Below are 21,361 nucleotides of genomic sequence, written 5' to 3' on the forward strand. Positions count from 1 at the left end.
CCCCTCAAAAAATTAAAAGTAAAACCTCCCCCAAACAAAAAACAAAACAAACAAAAAATGAAATGTTAGATTGGAAACTGTAATATGGCCCAGTGAGTCACAGAGTATACCCTTTTTGTCCATATATTTTTACTTGCAAGTGTTCTTTGCAATGAGTCATTGGTCTGGTTCGAGGCCTCTGGCTTCCGCTACACCCTCAATACTGGGCGCTCAGTGGGACTTCCTCTTGGATAACCTAACGTTGCCTTGTATCATGGAGATCCTGTAGCTTTGGATCTGCAGGCCCGGCCACTTCACTTGCTCCAGCAGTTTGTAGATTTGGTGTTTTTTGGTGTGAGTTACCACATAGTCCTTCCAGCTTTCCCTCATCATCACCACCTAGGCCAGCTCTCCAGCACTCCCCTGGCCAGCTCTACCAGTGTAGCAGATAACTAAGAGTGGAGCCACTTCTCCTGCTCTCACACCCTCAGGTCGAGCTCACTGACATCACCGGCATTCACTGTACCAGGACAAGCTCTACTGTTTTGCCTAGGCAAGGTGCAAGGCCTGCTCTCGGGATTGCTGCACTTGGTGAGGGGCAGGGCCAACTCTTTCTTTCTCATGCCTGGGAGGTCGGCTTTTCTGCCTGTCATGCGGGGAGGTGGAGTGCGAGGGGACGGGGGACCATATTTCCATTACACTTGAAGGCTGATTGGATACTTGAGGTCTGATACCTAGAGACATGATGGCATTTGGGGACTGTGCCGCCACTGGGGATATGCTGATCTGGGCAATCTGCAATGCCAACTAGGGTCATGATGGCATCCGGGCCCAGGCTGTTGCCAAGGACTATGTCTGGATTCTACTGCAGCCTGAGTCTGTGCTGATGTCTGTGGCCTGCGTTGCCACCAATGGTAACATTGATTTCCCAGGATCTGGACCTCCACCTGGGACCTCTTGATGCCCAGGGGCTGCGCTGCTTCTGGACCCATACAGACTGAGTAACATGCTCTGTCACCCCAGGGACAGGTCATTATATGTGCCTGAGCTGCAGCCAGGGCCATGTCTGGATCCGTGGCCCAGCCACCGACAGTACCTGCGCTGATGTCCAAGGCTCCTGTCACCACCAAAGGCAGTGAGGATGCGCGGGATCTGGACCCACACCTGGAGCCATGTGGGGGTTTAAGGGCCATGCTGGCATTGAGTCCATGCCCATCTAAGTGACTTGCGCTGCCACCTGGGGCCACAGTGTTGTCAGGGCAGGGGCTGCTCTCAGGGGCCATGTGGTTGTTGATGTCCATAGCTTCTGTTTTGTTTGTTTATTTGTTTTTAGGAAGGAGAATAACCTGAGACTAGTACTATCTTCTTAACCACGCCAGTTGGTGGACAGTTACTTGTGGAACATCTGGGAAATGACATTAAATTAACTACCTATTCTCAAAATTCAGACTTCACTAGTAACACATACAAGGGAAGAAACGTGCACTGTGAAGCAGTGGAGCGGCACGTGCGAAGCTGCCTTCCTCCAAATGTAGATCATAACTTCCTGGAAGCACAGATGCTTGCCGCTGACTCATGAACTCTGTGTCCCAGGTGGCATTTATAAATATAAGAAACCAGCATGTCGCAGCAGTTAAGAGCACCTGCTGCTCTTGCAGAGCACCAGAGTCCAGTTCCTACCACCCACCAGGGGAATCTTAAAACCAACTGTAATCCAGCTCTAGAAGATTGAACACTCTCTCCTGTCCTCCAGGGGGGATCTGTATACATGTGGCACCCACTCACATATACACATACATGGACATAAATATAAAAGAAAATCACTTTGAAAATAAAAAAATAAAAACACAGGGAACTAAGGCGTGCCAATGGGCTAGAAGTTGCAACAACTCAGCCCTGCTTAAGAGGAGTCACACAGGAGCTTGTTGTGGTTTACAGAGAAGCACCACTGACCTAATAGAGAACTTACGATAGCATTTCTCTTTATCATTTTTCTTCACACACAAGACAACAATGTTGTGAACATTAAAAGAATATTAAATATTTGATTTCCCATTTGATAAAAATCTTCATTAAATAATTATTTAGATATTCAGAACCTATTTGAAAGTATGTATAGAAAGAAATGGCTGTGGAGATTCTGTAAGGACTCTTAATAGCTGACACCTAGAAGTGCTCTATGAATATTTTCTGGATGATTGAACTAGAGCAGTTATTCATAGTGAGCATGGAAATGACAAAATGCATTTATAATAAGAATTATATATGGTCAAGTGTTAGTATAAATAACACTACCCTTTACTAATAAAATAGGTCAACCAAAGCTTACATAATAAATCATTTAAGAAAATAAAAACAGCTTTGGAAGATTGCTCAGTGGGTAAAGCATTTGCTATATAAACCTGGAGATGTGAGTTCAAATCCCCAGAACGCAAATAAAGGCTGGGTTCACGGGTACAATTCTAAAACCCCAGTGCTTCTATGGAAAGATGGAAGGTAGAAACCGGAGAATCCCTGGAAAGTGCAGGCCATCTAGATAAAAACATAAATAATTAATTGTATTTAAAAACAATTTAGTTGCCGGGTAGTGGTGGCACACGCCTTTAATCCCAGCACTTGGGAGGCAGAGGCAGGCAGATCTCTGTGAGTTCAAGGCCAGCCTGGTCTACAAATCAAGTTCCAGGAAAGACGCAAAGCTACACAAAGAAACCCTGTCTCAAAAAACCAAAAACAAAACAAAATAACTTAGTAGTAGTAGAAATGATTTTATCATATTATGGTTTTCATCTCAATATAAATAAAGTTTAAAACCCTTAGCTATATCTTTTATCCCATGTTAATTTGTCCTCTAAAATAATTCTGATTATCTAGAAGTTTTTCAAATATCTACTAATTATAGTCATTGCTTTAGAAACAATCTATTCCTTTGCTAGTGAGATTAATTGAAATGTTATTTTTACAATTCACAATGACCTCCCACCTTTAGATCTTTGCTGCAATATCATCACCTAGGAAAATACGCACACAAATGATGATAGCTCTTGGTATCAGTATGGATGGAGCATATTTTTTAAAATAAGATTATATATAATTTATACTATTTAGAAAATAAATACAAGTTAGAAGATATGTACCAATTCAACATTTTAGATTTAGTTGCCATCATGTTGTATTATCAGTTACATTAGTTTAAGTAATGCATAAATATACAGTCAACTCTAAAAGTGATGAGTATAAACAACATGCAAAATAATATGCATATGAGTGGAGAACATGATAATTTCTTCTCTCTGGCCTATGCTTCCTCCTGTGTGTGCAGCTGAGGCTTCTTTCCAGACTAAGAAGTTGATCAAAGTCAGCCTTGAGCAAGTACTGTGGCATAGGATGTTCAATTTTTGGGGACTATGCCAACGTCATGTGGTAGAGCTGATTTTAGCTTTTTGATGCTCTTCCACACTGATTTAGAGTGTGGCTGCACCAGTTTGCAATCCCACCAATACTGAGTCAGGGTTTCCCTTTCCTCATATCCTTTCCATCAGTTGTTAAAAAGGTCCCAGTTGTTGATTGTTGATCTTAATTCCTAGGCAAATAGAGTCCTATTCAGATAGTCCTTTCCTAAACCTATATCATGTAGGATACTGTATACGTTTTTTTCTAGGAGTCTCAGTATTTCAAGGTTTCACATTGATGTCTTTGATCCACTTGGAATTAAATTTTGTGTAGGATTATAGCTACACATCTAATTTCATTCTATATGTACGCATCCATTTTCCCAGCACCATTCATTGAAAATGCTATCTTTATTTCAATTTCTTTTTGGCATCTTATTTAAATATTACATTGTTGTAGTTATGTATACTCATGTTGGGGTCTTTTATTTTGTTCCATTGGTCTATGTATCTGTTTTTGTACCAGTGCAATGCAATTTTTGTTACTATGGTCCTGTAATGTATTTTGAAATCTGTGCTAGTAATCTTTCCAGAATAGTGATGGGATTGTTTGTTTGTTTCTTTGTTTTTCTCTGAAAATTGCTTTGGCTTTCCAGGGTCTTCTGTGATTCTATATGAACTTTAGGATTTCTTTCTTCTTTTTCTATTAGAAGAATGCTATGGGAAGTTTTATTGAAATTGCATCAAATCTATAAATTGCTTTTTGTCAAATAGTTTCTTGTACTATTAATTCATCCAATCTATAAGCATGGGAGGTATTTCTATTACCTATACCACTAGGTATACACATTTTCTAGTGTCTTTTTCAATGTCTTTTCAAAGATTTAAAGTTTCCAATGTGGAAGTCTTTGGCCTCCTTGGTCAGGATTATCTCTAGATATATTTTTGAAGCTATTGTGAACAACAGCATGTGTTCCTTGTTGGTGTATAAAAAGTGTTACAGATATTTGAAATTCAAATTTGTATCTTGCCTCATTACTGACATTTATAATCATTTCTAAGAAATTTTAATGGAATTTTCAATCTCTATGTATAAGATCATATCATGTGCAAACAGAGATAATTCAACTTCTTTTTTTCCTATCCGTGTTTTCTTTCCTTGCTGCATGTTTTTATTCTTGTCCAATAACCGTGATGTCATCCCTAAAACTAGAATCCAGAATGGTAGCTATAAAGAAGACATGCACTAAGTCCACAGAGGTCTACACTGTTGAGTTTGAGCTATGTTTCATGGAGTGAAAGTTAGAATACCCAGTTTAGCCAATATCAGAAACTGTTTAGACATGACTGCTTTAATTATGTTGGGAACACGGCAAACTTACATTTAAAATATACTAATGGTTTGAAAATTGCAAATTTGCATAATTGTTCCCTCAGCTATATATCCCTAAGAAATCCATATGCATATAAATGCTTTAAAATGGACATGCTGATGGTAGTACTATTCACAGTAGCTCTGAGCTGGGTATACAAATGTCTATCATCTGAAAAGACAAAGAAAATGAATTCTACTACATAATATTGCACTGCAAAATAAAGGAAGCAAGCAATCTCTTTGTAAAAGCAGCCTCATTGGTGCATCAGTGAAGAAATTGCTGGAGGAGCTAAGAGGTGTCTGTTTAGAGGAACAGAAACAGAGAGAACTTATGAAATTCTAAAAATGGTTACTTTGTATACCTGGAGATATGGCTTCAAACACTATCTAGGCATCTTTTAGCTATCAATCATCTATCCATATAGATATATGTAAATATGTGAGGATTCAGAAACAAAATATAAAAATCCCCAGTGTTATATGTACTTAGAACCACAATATCAGCATCACACTATGTATAAAGTGAACCCAGGTTACACAATTGTTTGTAAGCATTATATATTTTTAAACACAGCATTGATAATGAGTATCTTAATTTAATATTGACCTTTGAACAAATTATGAAGTTATATGCTCAGGTTTGGAGCCAGTCAAAAACATTTTATATCATAATCTAGTTAGTTATCCCATTAGTTATTTTTGATAACTTTATAAAAGTGACAAATTTATAATCAGTTCTTCTATGCCTCAAATAATAAAAAAATTAAAAAATGCAAGTATGCAAGATGAAGGCCTGTACGCTGCCATTAGGAAATCTCTCTTCAAGTTGACAGGGTCATTAATCAGCATATTTGGGCCATGGTTACTCCTCATTTTTCAGAGCGACTAAATCTGTATCTTCCAGCTCACTTTAACTATCAGAGATTCTGCTGAACATTTTGTTAGAATTCAGATTAGGGATAGATCTGTGGAAGTCTTTCTGTCCTGTAACCAAGGAGTGAGTTTTAAAAAGAAGTTGTTACAAGCCACCCCCACCAGCACCTCTGCTCTTGCACTGTAGAGAGAGCACTGTGCTTTTCTGTCTGTTTCTTTTTGCTTCCAATTATCCAGAACACACAGGCAAGATTTTGATGAAGTGCTTCCCTGTTCCTATTTTGCAAACTCTCTGGTCTTTTGTTTTCAATATTTATGACTTGGGTCCATGATGCTGTGGTGTTGCCTATCTTTGCTTTTCTTGCAGAAGCTTTGATAAATATTCAAAGACACTAAGATTGTGTTTATGAATAATGCCAGTCCCCGGGGATATAATCTGAATTTAATTGCATCCGAAAAGCTAATGCAGCCACATCTCTCTTACAGCATCCCAACTGTCTAGGGAGGTAGCTCCTTGTCCTCGGTTGTCAGTTTTCTTGCTCCCAGGGTTATATAAAAACTTATTCTTGTTACAGACATCTAAAAGAGGAAAGAAATAGTATTTCTTCTTGCCATGTAATCATGTCCAACAGTCCTACATCTTCTTGCTGATCTTTTACCTTAAACACAGCTTTCATGTTCTTTCTTCATATGATTTTACATAAGCGTCATTAAGTTTTCAGTACTTTAGGAATGACTACGGCATGCTATTTTCTCACATTTGTGGCATCAGTTGTATGGGCCCAGCCCTATTCCCTGGCTTCTGTGAAAACAATCTGCTCTTAATTGAAGTCTACTTACCCACCTCCTCCGAGATCTTCACAGTTATGTGAATCCTGCTGTAAATAGAGTCTGAGTTCATTAACAAGCTCCTTTAGCACATCCTAAGATGTCTGTTCTATTTGTTGTTCATCAGTGAGATAATTCGCAATTACATTCTTACACTTTCAGTTTTTCTAAAATGTTGCACTTTACTAATTTTTCTTCTGACTTGCCTCCATTTGCATATGATGCTGCCCTTCCCTAACATGTTCACCTAAGGCAATCTCTCCAATATTCAGGAGACTCTTTTTGTTTATGGAATCATAGCAACTTAGTTTCAATGTAGAAAAACAGTTTGCCTTTGTTTATTTAAATGTTGATAATCTATGCACATCTATGCAGTTAGTGTTTTTTGTCAACTAGATGCAATCTAGGGTTGTCTGGAAAGAGGAGGGTTAAATATAGAAAATGCCTCCATCACATTGGCATGTAGGTAAGTATGCAGTATAGATGAATTTCTAAACAGTCTTATAAAATAAGAAACACAGAGCCAAATACAGGGGTGAAAGCTGTAGACATAAGAGAAATAGTGAGCGCCACCAGCTAACCTTAGCTCACCACGCCACTGTAGTTTCCCCAGAGAGAGCTTCTTCCTGTCTAACCTGCACCTTTATTGCCTTGCTGTTCTGCCTTCTCATTGGCTCTTAGCCCAGCCACCTCACTTCCTCATCACTGCCTGTCTGTACAGACCTCCAGGTCTCTATGGTTGGTACTGGGATTAAAGGCATGTGTCACCATGCTTGGCTGTGTCCTTGAACACACAGAGACTCTGCCTGCCTTGTGATCGGATTAAGGGTGTGTGCTACCACTGCCTGACTTTTGTTTATGGCTGGCTATGTCCTCTGATCACCACATTTCAGAACAAATAAAATATCACCACAATGCAGGGCATTTTCTTGATTAATGATGAATGTAGGACAGCCTAGTCCATTGTGGGCAGGTGATCCTAGGTTATGTGAGCAAGCTGAGAAAGTCATGGGGAACAAGCCAACAAGCCTTGCTCCTCAAAGGCTTCTGCTTCAGTTCCTGTCTCCAGGTTCCTGTCCTAAGTTCCTCAGTGATGAATTGTGACCAGGGATGTATAAGTCAAATAAAACCTTTCCTCTCCAGGTTGCTTTAGGTCATTGTGTTCAACACAGCAATAAAAAGCACATTGAGATAGTGTCTAAGCATGGATATTATTTACAGGAGCTTTCCCCTCTTGTGATTATTTGCTGATTTCTAAGACCTCCTTTTTAAAAAAAATCGTTTTATTGTCTACCTATAAACATTTTATTGCTTCCTGGTGTATCAGATAACTTTTTTACTTATAATGGATGATATTGTTTGTTTCTATATTTGAGAAGTTGTGTTTTTCCCATGGTCCTTGATAACTGATACACTATGAAGTTAATTTGACTTTGTGACATTCATTTTTTCCCTATGATTTGGATTTCTGATTTTTACATTCTTTCTCTGAATACACACACACACACACACACACACACACACACACACACACACATGCTTTATACCAGTCTATCCTTCTCCCATCACTTTTTCTTTTTCTCTGTTGCTCTCCTCACAAAAAATAAACAAAAATAAACAAACAAACAAACAAAACCCACCCCTTCCATTCCTGCTCATCTGCCTTTGTCTGCCAACCTTATCGGGAAATTTTAAGACCAGTCACCTGCCGATGGGGTTTTATTTCAAGAGAAATGTCTGTTTCTACCTTCAAGAGCAGGCAGCCTTCTAGAAGTCATGTTGCCAAGAAAGTAACAGGCTTTTTTTTTTTTTCCTTTTTTAGCAAACATGTTAAATCTGGGCTATGCTTAGTCTCTGGTACTGGCTTAGGCATCCTAACTATGAAGCACATCGTTAACTCACATTCACCAATGTTCTTTGAGAGCTGAGAGTTATCCTACCTTAGTGTGCACCAGACCCTAGCTCAGCAAGCATCAGCATCAGCCCTACTCCCTGCTTTGCATGTCCATTACATTCCTTGTGCATGGAGATACTTATCTTAGTTTTGATCCTGGCTATGTCTTTCCAATTTTCTTTTTATCTATCTTATCAAAAAATATTGTATTTTTAGAGCAAAAAGGAGACCTCAAAGCCTGAACTCATAACGCTATCTTGCCTGGAGACTCCTTTTCAATTTATTCTTTTCATCTGATACATATTTCTTGGGCAGTTATTAAAGGTTGTTCTATCCTTAATTGAAATTTTTTTTCACTGTTTTCTTCTAAATTAGAAGCTAGACTTATATAGACTCTGGTGATGTCACAGACACCAATGTGAATGCCCTGTGTGCTCTAGAGCCATTTATCACTGTAAAAGCTTCTCCATGCCCTCTCTTGAACCTCTCACTCAGTTCCTCACTCCTGTCAGAGTCACTGATGTACAAATAGCAAAACAAAAGTATTTGTCACATGAGTTCAGAGGGCTGACATCATCTGTACTAGTTACTTTATTGTCAACTTGATACAAGTGTGGGCCATCTGGGAAGACAGCACCTCAACTGAGGAAATGTCACCATCTCATTGGCCTGTGGGCAAGTCTACTAGCCATTTTCTTGATGAATGATTGATATAAGAGTGCCCAATTCACTGTGGGTGGTATCCCAGAACACCATATATTCAGAATACTGATTTCATAGATTTACCTATTTTCTCTATTACAATTAATCAAACAATCCAAGTAGAATGAATGTGTAGATTACAAATTCCATGTGCTTTTAGTGTAAAAATAAATATGCCTGCATACACACACACACACACACACACACACACACACACACACACACACATTCATGGACTAGAGGGAGACAGAGACAGAGAGAGATTGGCTGAAAGCTAGAGGGAAGGGCACAAAAAAAGAAGAGTGTAAGAGATCCAAACACCTACTGAAGCAACATTGGAAGTTATGCACTTAGCACATGAGTTTTATGCATGCCAGCAATGTACTAGTTACTTAGTAGCTAGGCACAAATTTCTCTTGTCTCCTGAGATACTAAGCATCAGCATCTCTGCCTCCTCTCCTTCCCAGCTCTGTTTCATGCACTCACTTTCTTTAATTCTTTAATCCATCAGTGTACACTGGGATCAGTCTGGCCTGTTAATATGTCATTAAGAGATGATGGGGGGTGCGGCAGAACAGACACTCTTCCCTTCTACATGCTGTTTTGGGGACTTGTTGTGATCTAAAATGTATCATTCCTAATCTGTGGATCAATAGAGGTTAGGAGTTTCACAAGCCAAATAAACAAAGTAATCAACTTCCCCAAATTACATGCTTGATAGATCAAAGAAAAATGGGAAACTTGATATTGATCTTTCCACCACGTTCCTTGAGAAACTGACTTTTGCCTTCCTCGAGTTAATCATCTGTTCTTTCTACATTTGCTTCTGCTAAGAAAAAAAAAGTTTTACTTACCTTTTTCTTTCTTGAGATATTTGCATCCTTTAAAGTTGACAATAAATCCCTTCTTGTTAAAAGTAAAGAAATAAATTGGACTGAGTAGCTGCGTGTTAATTGCCTACTTACTGAAAAACAATGCAGCAGAAAAATGGCTAAATAAAGAAAATACATTTTGGAGTATTCATTAACAAGTCACAGGAAAAACACTTCTGTTAATCAATGGAACATATTGCTACCTCTCTGCTCTTTGTATTAATTGCTTGTTGATTTCATTGGCAAAATTATTCTCTTGCTTTGGTTATATTATATATATAATTTCACATGGCAATTAGCAATGCATTTCTCCAAGGCTTGAAACTCTAGCTAATAAGAAAATCATAGCTGGATATGATGGCACATGACTGTAAATCTAGACTTGGGATGTAGTCCCAGCAAGGTCATGAGTGCAAGGTGAGTAAGTTTAGGCTAACAGCCAGTTTGAGGCCACATGGGCTACATAACACCCTCCCTCAAAAATCTTGCCTCTAAAAGAAAATGTACTTATCTTTGTCACTGAGCACATTATCATTCTAAAAATTTACCTAAGGGTCCTCCACAAATTAATTTTATAGAATTCTAGAAACAGGTAGATGATTCACAGCCATAAAGAACATAAGAACTAAACCAGGATAAAAAGTCAGCAAATAGATAATACATAAGTTATGAACCCAGAGCAAGTAACAATTTGGTGATGAGCAGACTACCATAGACACAATCAAATAGAGCTTTGGCAGACTGGACTTCCCAAGGGTACAGATTTCAGCATGAATAGTGGCATGTATGAAGTTACTATTTAAGGAACACATTGGAGATGAATACCCAAGGAAGAGAAAGGAATTACACAGAAAATAGAGATGTCAAGCATGGCCCAATCTCAATGAAGTTGATTACCAATCCTGCAGAGCTCTGAGACTGGAGCTTCACATCAGAGTTTCAATATATCAGAGCAGGTACTATCCCTTGACAGCCCCAGGAAGAACTGTCACACCATTCTAACAGTCCAAGGAAGGGACATTAACTTGTCAACTTTCTCCTTTTATTCTTTTCAAGAAGTTCCTGAAGAGCAGTTACCCCCAAATTCTGTCTGCTGCAGGGTTCCCAAAAACTAAGCAAGAGAGCTCCCTAGGCATAAGGGGAGGCCTGGAGCGCTCACTGTATGAGGAGCAGTCACTGTATGAGACACCATGTGAAGTGAGCATTCTGATACTTAAGTAAGTTGAGGGAGGACATACAGATGTGTGGATGATGTGTTCTGGGTGTGTCTCCTATGCATGATGGCAGGAAGCTAAACTCTGGAAAGAGTAGAGACAATTACAGGAAAATGAATGAGCTATAGTTACACTGTGCTTTGGAAAAGTCACTCTAGTAAAATGCTGTCTGAAGGCAGGAGACTAGGAACTGAAAAGCAATTATGATAGATTACACACACACATTCTATAGCTAGTAATAAGCAATAAACACACACCATGCATATTCATTCTTTCGAAGTATCTTGACATATTAGATTCAGGGAAATGTACATATGAATTTTTGAGAGTTTGAACTTGAGCCAGGGTTGACAAACTATAGCTTTTAGTTTATTTTTTATAAAGACATTTTATATGTTTTTATATTTAAATTTTTATTGAAATTAAAGTGATTTTATATTTTTAAAATTCAAATAAAATGATCTCATTTCCTTTTTCTGATACTTCCTGTCCACCACCCCCTGCTCCCTCTCTCTGTAATCCCCTCTGCCTTGTTGTCTTTAATTGTTATTACAAACAGAGGTACAACCACTCAGTCCATACAATACTTGTATATATGTTTTCCAGACTGACCACTTAATAGTGAAGGACCACTTGTGTGAGGCTCTTCCTTGAGGAAAACAATTTCTCCTGCTCTCAGCATCATTAGTTGTCTGTTGTTTTATGTCAGGGGTGGGGCCTCACAAGGTTTCCTCCTTGCACACCAGCATGTCTCTTAGTGCCATCCTGGCCAATAAGACATTTGTTAACTCATTCATTTTTGAGACTTTTCATGCATGAGTATTGTATTACAGATTATCAGCTCTCTTCGTCCCCTCTCTAACTCTTCCCTTGCTCTCTGCTCCCTTTCTAACTTATGACCACTCCTTTTAAAGTTACTATTATAACACACACACACACACACACACACACACACACACACACACACACACACAGATGCACATGTGAGCATGCACACATGCGCACACACATGCACACATACACAGGCTCTGCTATGTGATTTGGTGTTGCTCATATGTACATAAATACAGAGCTGACAACTTGGGGTTAGATGGCATATCAGCCATTTCCCTAAAACAATATATAATTTCTAACTGTATTTTAAGTTTAAATTTAGATGGAGACCCCTAAGGAGACTCATAACTGGTCAAAACTCACAGTATAAACTCATTTTTATTAGAACATAACCACATTATCTTTACAGAATATGTAAAATTATTATATTCCAATAGAATTGACTAATCATAGGTGGAGTGCCATAGCCTACATAGCCTAAAATATTCACTATTCAACCTTTAATGGACAAGGCACCTGACTCAAGACTTAGCCACTATCAATTACCATCCACTCCATATGTGAAGTAAAGGATTTAGGGATGTCTGAGTCTAGCCTTCCAGCTTGATGATACCGTAGCCCCATAATATGCTCCTTCACATACTATACAGGCTGTAATTCAAGCTATTCTTTTAAACACTTAATTATCTTTTAAAGAAATTTTAAACATAAATATTTAATATTTATTGATGCACTAACCATTCCTAGTCTATTTCTTCATGTACATAGATATTCTAATTGCAAAAAAACTGAAGCTCTATATTTTATCTTTTTAGTGATATAAACAGATAGGTGATCAATTGCCCCAGCTTTTAAAATAAAAAATTGCTGTGTTACTTTTATTTTTAAAGGCTAACTTTGGTGAGTATAGAAAGTTCACATGAAGACTTTTCAGTTTCCCCTGGTCAGTACTTGGTTCCATTGCTTTTTGGCCTCTATTATTTCTGATGAAAAGCTTCTGCCCTCTAAGGATATTGCAGATTTTATCTTTAACATTCTTGTCTAGCAGTGATGGAACAGAAAATTTGTATGTTTTTATTTGTCTTTATTCTGCTTGGATTCAATGAACTCTCAGTCATTTGCACTTACGACTTTCAAACATTGTTTCTCACATATACATTGTCCCAAGTGGATACTAGATAGTCATCCCTTAAGCCTCTTTTTGTTTTCTGCCTCTGAGCTTCAGTTTGCAAGTGGATATAAGCATGTGTGTGTTCTAGTTCAATGGTATTTTTCTCTGGTCTGTGCTAGTCATAATCATAACAACTCCCTGAAACAATCAATCCATAAAAGTCCTTATTGGATCACAGTTTTCAGGATCTCAGTCCATGATTAGCTGGCCTTGTGAGATCTACAGTGTCTCATATCATAAAAAATGGTTATTCATATTATGGTAACTGGGAGACAAAACAGAGAGAGAGGCTTGTGTCCCAGTATCATCCTCAAGAGTACACCACCAATGACCAATGTATCTCCCAGTTTCTCCCATTACTTAAAGTACCAATCAGAACCACTAGTGTCACAGGCTAGGGCATAGGCCTCAAACACAAGGATCTTTTGAGGATTTTACCATACCAAGTGCAGTTGGGTCAAATCTTCTAAGAAGGCAGACCAGTAATCTAATTTCAGATATATGAGTCCTAAAGTTCTCATTGTATTCTCTTTAATGTTGTTTCTTTATTACATGAAAAATTTCTACTTGTTTCTTTAATATCTATGTGTCTTCTTTAAAACAGCAGGACTAATTCTTAATCACTGATTAGTTTTCATCTGGTAATTATCATCATTTCTGTTATTTTGAGATTCATTTCTGCATAGTGATTTTTCTCTGGTTGTGACTCCTATTTTCCTGCTACTCCAAAGACCTAGAGTTTTGAATGTATAATGAACATTACTATACATGTGATTGTTGTTAAATTTTTATGACCTGCTTTGACCTAGAGTTGATTTGTTTGAGAAGGAGTTTATGTGTTAAATTGACTTTCAATAACCCCTGTTCAAGGATAATGACTAGCCCTTATTCCTCCACCACCACCACTACCACCACCATTATCATCATCATTATCATCATCATCGTCATCACCATCATCATCATCATCATCACCAGTGAAATATGCCATCCCTTCTTCTAATGGATGGCCATTCTGGTATTGCTACTGCATGACTAGTATTGTTCAACAAGAACTGTCAGTCTGACCTAGTCTGTGATCAAATTCTTCCAATGTGTGTAACATCTTGGTGTTCACCTCAGAATTTCATTTATCTAACCATATGGAGTCTTGGCCAGAACACATACATTTGGTCTGACATCCAGACTTCATAAATGCCCATTTTGGATTTTCAGTAGTCGTTCTCTACAAAACCACTTCCTTTACAGGACTCTACCCTGCTGTCTCCAGCTTCCTCAGTAGCTTCAAACTCTGTCCTGCCTAAGCCAGGCGGTGATGGCACATGCCTTTAGTCTCAGCACTCTGGACGTAAAGCCAGGCAGATCTCTGTGAGTTCCAGGCCAGCCTGGGCTACAGAGCGAGTTCCGGGAAAGGCACAAAGCTACACAGAGAAACCCTGTCTCAAAAACAAACAAAACAAACAAAAAAGAAAAAAAATCTACTCTGTCCTGCCTCTGCCCCAGTGACACTCTTCTACTCTCTTTGGATCTTCTTCTCATGTCATGACCTGGGAAGTGAATCATTCCCAAATCTGGAAACTATCATGGCTAACCTCACTTATCCATCCTCTTATGTGGGTCAGATTCCAATCCTCAAAATAGTTATTGCATATGTGCTCAGTTTTCTTAGTTGCTTGGAAAATTGTTCTACTATCGTTCAAAGCAATATTTATTCTAAGTAAATAAACACTGATAAAAGCATACTGCACCTCTAGCAACCCTCAGAGAACAAATTATATTCCCAGCCTTTGCAATCCTTTATTCTTAAAATGATGAATATATTTTGATATGCTTTTTCTTTGATACTTTGTTAAATTTTTTCCACCAATTATTCTCTTTAGTATCTCTCAGCACAAAGCCTTCTGCCATAGTTTCTGTCATTTATTTGTGGGGAATCACAAATATGACTAGAATTTGAATCTTTTTAATCCCTATTAACTCTATTTGACTTTTTAGAATTCTCTTTTCTAACTATTTGCTGGTCAAGTATCATATTTTATCAAAGATATTTAATTTTGTCTAGTAGCTCAAATAATTTTTATAAACATTTGGCTATCAAGTAACATTGGCTTTACTATCAAGTAACATTATCCCTTACTAATATAGAGTGGCTCATTTCAAACATACCTCATCTCTCATGAGCTTTAGTATATAATTATAATTTATTTTAAGTAACAGGGCATCTACAGGCTTTGACTCTGAACTTCTTAAAGCAAAATATATTTGAAAATTGTATATAATTGAGTTTTGTTTCATTTACAATTTACTAAATGGTAAAACCTCAAATAAGGAAAGCAAAAGCATAACTACTTATTTTTTTTCCTTATGGTCTTAACAGAAGAGTTCATGGTAAATTGATCAACCCTCAGTCAATTAGACTTTGACATATACTAATAAGATCTAATTGAGGAATTATGAAGACATTTGCTCAGGAGAAAATGAGCACATAATTACACCATAAAGAGGTTAAAGAATCAATGTTACCCAGCTGGAAGAATATTAGTTGAAGTCCCAATGGCATCAATAAAGGACACTTCATAACACATCTGTGAAATACAGCACTGACTGAAAAGGCCAATTAAGATATGTAGAGTAATCCATTTTTAATTGTAAGAGTTCAGTTTTAAACATCCATTTTCCCCTTTGCCTCTGCCCACTGCAGGTGCTGGGGGATGGTCTCCATCAGACAGTGACCACTATCAATGGCTTCAGGTTGATTTCGGCAACCGGAAGCAGATCAGTGCCATTGCAACCCAAGGAAGGTATAGCAGTTCCGACTGGGTGACACAGTATCGGATGCTCTACAGTGACACGGGAAGAAACTGGAAACCTTATCATCAGGATGGGAATATCTGGGTGAGTCACTGTCAGAAATGCAAGGATGCAGAACCGAAAGGAGAATACGTGAAAGTGGGAGAGGACTCGCTTGACCTGTTCATAGTTGCAAATATTTATCTGTGAAAACTATTGGAAGGCCACTAATTAACCAGCTAATTAACTAATTCAGTTTTGTTTATTAAAGCACCATTTTCTTAGGCTTCAATGCACAGCCAGTGCTCAGATCAGTTGGTCTCTGTCTTGATAAATTATTCAAATCACCTGAAGGACTGTTTATACATAAAGACATAAGTCACACCTGGACCAACCAAATCAAGATCACGGCCTTAGAAAATCCAACTAAAGAATGGTATTTCAAACCATCATTAAAGATCTATATAACCTTTTTATTGTTCCATGGCGAAAATACATAAAATTTGATCCACATAATCTGAAAATATCTCAGTTAATTATAAAGTTATGTTTTCAACCAAATAGTCACCATGTATGAATAATTATTTATGACTAAACTATACATGAGCTATTTTAGTTTATCAAACTATATTTTTTAAGTCTACAATAAAAAATCAAGTGAAATAATGAGTATAAAACAGAAAGAAGGAAAAGAGAGAGGATTGGCTCATGTATCAGTCAGAGAAAGGGGTACTTTCAACCTATCAGGGCTCACTTACTGGAAATAGGTACTTTTTTAAAAGCCCAAATGTTCAGGTGAGTTTCTAGAGTTGTGAATTTACTAGATTGGCAGCCATTACTACATGAGTGGCCAATGATGGCAAGCATAGTGTGAAATAAGCACATGATCCCTAGATAATAATAAATATGTCTCCCCAAGAAGGATTACAGAAATAACTCATCTCAGGCCATAGCAGCATATCAATAATGCCTATGTATTGGAATTTGAAACATATGGGAAACACATTGGAGGGAAAATATCTCTTTGATGAAAAGTTTTCGTTACATTCTGAGGGTAACCCAAAGCCTCAGGCATAAGTTTTAGAAAGGAGATTCTCAAACACAGACAGAAAAAAAAAATGGTTGTAGTAATGTACTTGTGTATGCTTTATAACAATAATAAAAGAGCTAGGTAAATGTAGCTATATAAGACCTTGATTTACTTTGATGGTGGATAGTAGTTAGAGTTAGTCACAACATGACTGGATGCAGATATGTTGAAAAGGTAAGATTGTTCAAGATAACTTGGATTCCTCTGGTGATATATGTAAACAATAGAAATGGTTGTGCCTGGGAAAACACTCTTAAAAGAACTCATGTGGAGAAGGTAGGCTGTGTATGCAAAGAGTTTATAGCCTTTTCTGATGATGATAAAGCATGTGCTTCTGTGATCTCTCATTCTGATATTAGTTTTATCTCTTCCTTTCAAGCTCCTCATTAAAATTAGCATAATGAGTGATGAGTAATGAGTGACGATTTCTAGAAGATTCTATTTGAGCTAATCATGAAATTGTAAAATTACCAACAAGTTTAAGGTGCAATATAAATATTGTGAAATACATTTAAGTGCTAGTAAGCATGTCACATAATGAGTATAATAACCTATGGCAGAAATGTTTGAATCCCTGCTAATATCAAAAATGATGACTAGTGAAAAATTAATGTGCCTCTATCTGTCCTTAACAACATTAAGTGATGGAATTTTAACTCTTACAATATCAACCAACTATACCTAGGTTTAAGTTTAGTATTGATGATAATTAAATATTAATTTTTTATAATTTATTTCTACTTAATATCATGGAAGTTGGACTTTTAAATAAATTAGACAAAATTGATAGGCCTTTTGGTTGACAGAATGCTACAAGATGACATTTTTGGGTAGTCAGAAGGTTTCAAAGTTGATATGGTTTTGAGCTAGCATTTCTTTTTTTTTTTTTTTAATTTTTATTTTGCAATACAATTCAGTTCTACATATCAGCCACAGATTCCCTTGTTCTCCCCCCTCCCGCCCCCCTCACCTTCCCCCCAGCCCGCCCCCCATTCCAATCTCCTCCAGGGCAAAGCCTTCCCCACAGACTGAGATCAACCTGGTGGACTCAGTCCAGGTAGGTCCAGTCCCCTCCTCCCATGCTGAGCCAAGGGACCCTGCATAGGCCCCAGGTTTCAAACAGCCAACTCATGCAATGAGCACAGGACCCGGTCCCACTGCCTGGATGCCTCCCAAACAGATCAGGCCAATCAACTGTCTCACCCACTCAGAGGGCCTAATCCAGTTGGTGACCCCTCAGCCATTGGTTCATATTTCATGTGTTTCCGTTTGTTTGGCTATTTGTCTCTGTGCTTTATCCGACCTTGGTCTCAACAATTCTCTCTCATATAGTTTGCAGACAAATGGATGGATCTAGAAAAAATCATCCTGAGTGAGGTATCCCAGACTCAGAAAGACAAACATGGTATGTACTCACTCATAACAGGATACTAGATGTGGAACAAGGATGACTGGACTGCTACTCACATCACCAGGCAGGCTACCTGGAAAACAGGACCCCAAGAAAGACACAGGGATCGCCCAACGACAGAGAAATGGAATGAGATCTACATGAACAGCCTGGACATGAGTGGGGGTAGTGAAGGGCGAGGGTCGAGGGAAAGAGAGCTTGGGTGAGTGGGAGATCCCAGCTGGATCAAAAACAGAGAGGGAGAACAAGGAATAGGAGACCATGGTAAATGAAGACCACATGAGAATAGGAAGAAACAAAGTGCTAGAGAGGCCCACAGAAATCCACAAAGATACCCCCACAACAGACTGCTGGCAATGGTCGAGAGACAATCCGAACTGACCTACTCTGGTGATGGGATGGCCAAACACCCTAATTGTCGTGCTAGAAACCTCATCCAACTACTGAGGGATCTGGAGGCAGAGATCCATGACTAGGCCCCAGGTGGATCTCTGGGAGTCCAATTAGCGAGAATGAGGAGGGTTTATATGAGCTAGCATTTCTTACTCATCCTATGATTGACAACCTGAGGAGAATGGAGGGCAAAGTAAATTCTAGCTATTGAATATGATTTTTAACAAATATAAGTGGCATTTACCTCTATAATAGTTAAAGAAATGGGTGATACAGCTTATACAATATTTTTCAAAGTCCATATAAAAATTTTGAGTGATTTTACTATCATTGGTACCAGAAAAGGGAGTGTTAAAAAAAAAAAAAAAACAACAACAACAACAAAAAAATGTCATTCCCTAGACTTCATACTGTAAGCATTAACTCAAACCAAGTGCAGTTACCTGCACTGGGTCCACATGACAACAGTCCTATCAGTATCCGTGTGCCGAGCCCACCTGGCTTCAATAGATAACCCCATTGTCACACAGAGGTCCTGGTTAATCTTGGTGGTTCACAAAACAATAATAATAGACATGAATGCAAGAGGGATTCACTGGGAGGGGATAGGGTGAACAGGAGTAGTAGTGAGGTAGGGATGGTGGTAAGAGTGGTCACTAGGCAAGGTGTGAAATTGTTTCAAAAATGAAAATTAAAGGATAGCAGCTATCAACTAATATGTATCAAGTAAACAAAGGGAACAACAAGTTACATAAGTGAAAAATGTCAGCATCTCACACATTTTTAAAGTTATGAATCTTTGTCTGAAATTGTTTCTTGAAAAGATTCCTAAGATGGCCTATTCAAATATTTTATCTGCAAAGATGTAGGCTGCTAAATGTACCTAACTAGCCAAATCTTCCAGTCCTCTGTGATAATATTTAACATAATATAATCCTGTGTCCCTTAGTGACAAGGATGTTTCCTTCTAAGCAGTATCCCCTTTGCAATGTAAATGACAACATTCAGATAGGCAAAAAATGACCCCTCTCATTGTGTTAACACAGTTCTAAAACTCAAATTTGCACACCTCTATTCAATTTTTTCAGGGTCTCCTATATATGAAGGTAGAAAAGAAATTATATGTAATAGTCTCTTACTAGATGTCCATTAAACATTACATTAAATAAGAATTCCACCATTCAAGTTTGCTTAAGAAATTTAATTACTCATGTTTCAAAGCAGATATTTGAAATCCAAATAACAAAATACTTATTAATGGAAAATAATTTTATAGTATATATTTATTTTATTTGTATTATTTATTATATATAATTTTATATTTCATAAGATACATGTTCCAAATTTACCTGTATTATGTAGACACAATGTTCTTTCTCTGTAGGAATTCTTTCCTTGAACACAAGAAAATGAGTATATATTTCTAATCATTTCTTAAAGAGTTTTGACCCCTTTTGATAATAGTCAGCAGGTGTTAGACAAAATTAATTACCACTGTATGTCTTGGGGATTCCTACTGTGGAGAAATGTCTTATCATATTGAAATTACATAGTTAGAGTCTCAGCAAGAGTATGGGAATATATATATGCTGCCATTATCTAACACATCAAATAGAAAATTAATAAGACTTTTAAAAACTTGAACATTTGTCACTTTTTTATATAATTTTAGCACAAAAAGTGCCACCTTAACTCACAAAGTTTCATTGTTCCAACCAAATTTGAAGCATCCCAAACATCTGGAGTGCAGACAGATATCAGCAGGGAAAATTTTGCTTTTTGCAATGTCAAATCAATAACTGCATTTCTTGATTAACACTAACACTTAGATAATTGATACTAGCATTTAGATAATGAAAGTTTCCAAACTCCTGTTGTTTTGTTTTGTTTTTTTCTTTTTTTTGTAACAGCTCTGGCTGTTCTGGAACTCAGTTTGTAAACCAGACTGGCCTCTCAAACTCTGAGATCAGAGATCAACCTACCTATGGCTCCTGAGTACCAGGGTTAAAGGTGTGTATTGGTGGAATTATTTAGGCCACTCCACGTAGTTAAAAGGAGATTTATTTAATGGCGTAACTTACAAATTAAGGGATAGGTAGGTCGCGGGGTCTGGGGAAGGTGTATCACAGTCCAGCGGTGTTCTCTGGAGCTCTCCTCTGTCTACCTCCACCATCCAGCGTCCTGGAACCAAGCGAGCGTTCGCCGATCCGGATCTCGGGTCCCCAGGCGCCTCCCTTGGCCCCGCCTTGTAGGCGTGACAGTTGCCGAAGTCTCAATGGGGGTTGGAACTTCCAGAACAAAGCTGGAATGGCTACCCACTACATCTCCCCCTTTTTGTCTAAATAAGAAGGTTCTAACCTAATACAAGACTATATACAAAGGAATGGTTATCAAATATTGTCCAGGAATAATGAGGGATAATGACCTAGATAAGATGGAACTACAACCAATGCAAACAATATCAAGCAAGAAACACATATTAAAATCCAGAGAAGTATAGAGCATAGATAAATGGCATGTTACAAAGATCATTCCAAAAGGTGTCCTAC

The 21,361-nt window shown here is 37.9% G+C and overlaps 1 protein-coding gene across 1 annotated transcript in view; it reads left to right on the top strand.

The window, feature by feature from the left end:
• The window catches only part of Cntnap2 (contactin associated protein 2), a 1,432,736-nt gene that overhangs the window by 42,140 nt on the left and 1,369,235 nt on the right, over positions 1-21,361 (top strand). Inside the window, exon 3 of the mRNA XM_059257035.1 lies at positions 15,830-16,023. Within this exon, the coding sequence (XP_059113018.1) occupies positions 15,830-16,023 (194 nt within the window). The remainder of the gene's footprint in view (positions 1-15,829; positions 16,024-21,361) is intronic.

Source organism: Peromyscus eremicus, chromosome 3 (assembly GCF_949786415.1).
Source record: "Peromyscus eremicus chromosome 3, PerEre_H2_v1, whole genome shotgun sequence".
Lineage (NCBI taxonomy): Eukaryota > Metazoa > Chordata > Mammalia > Rodentia > Cricetidae > Peromyscus > Peromyscus eremicus.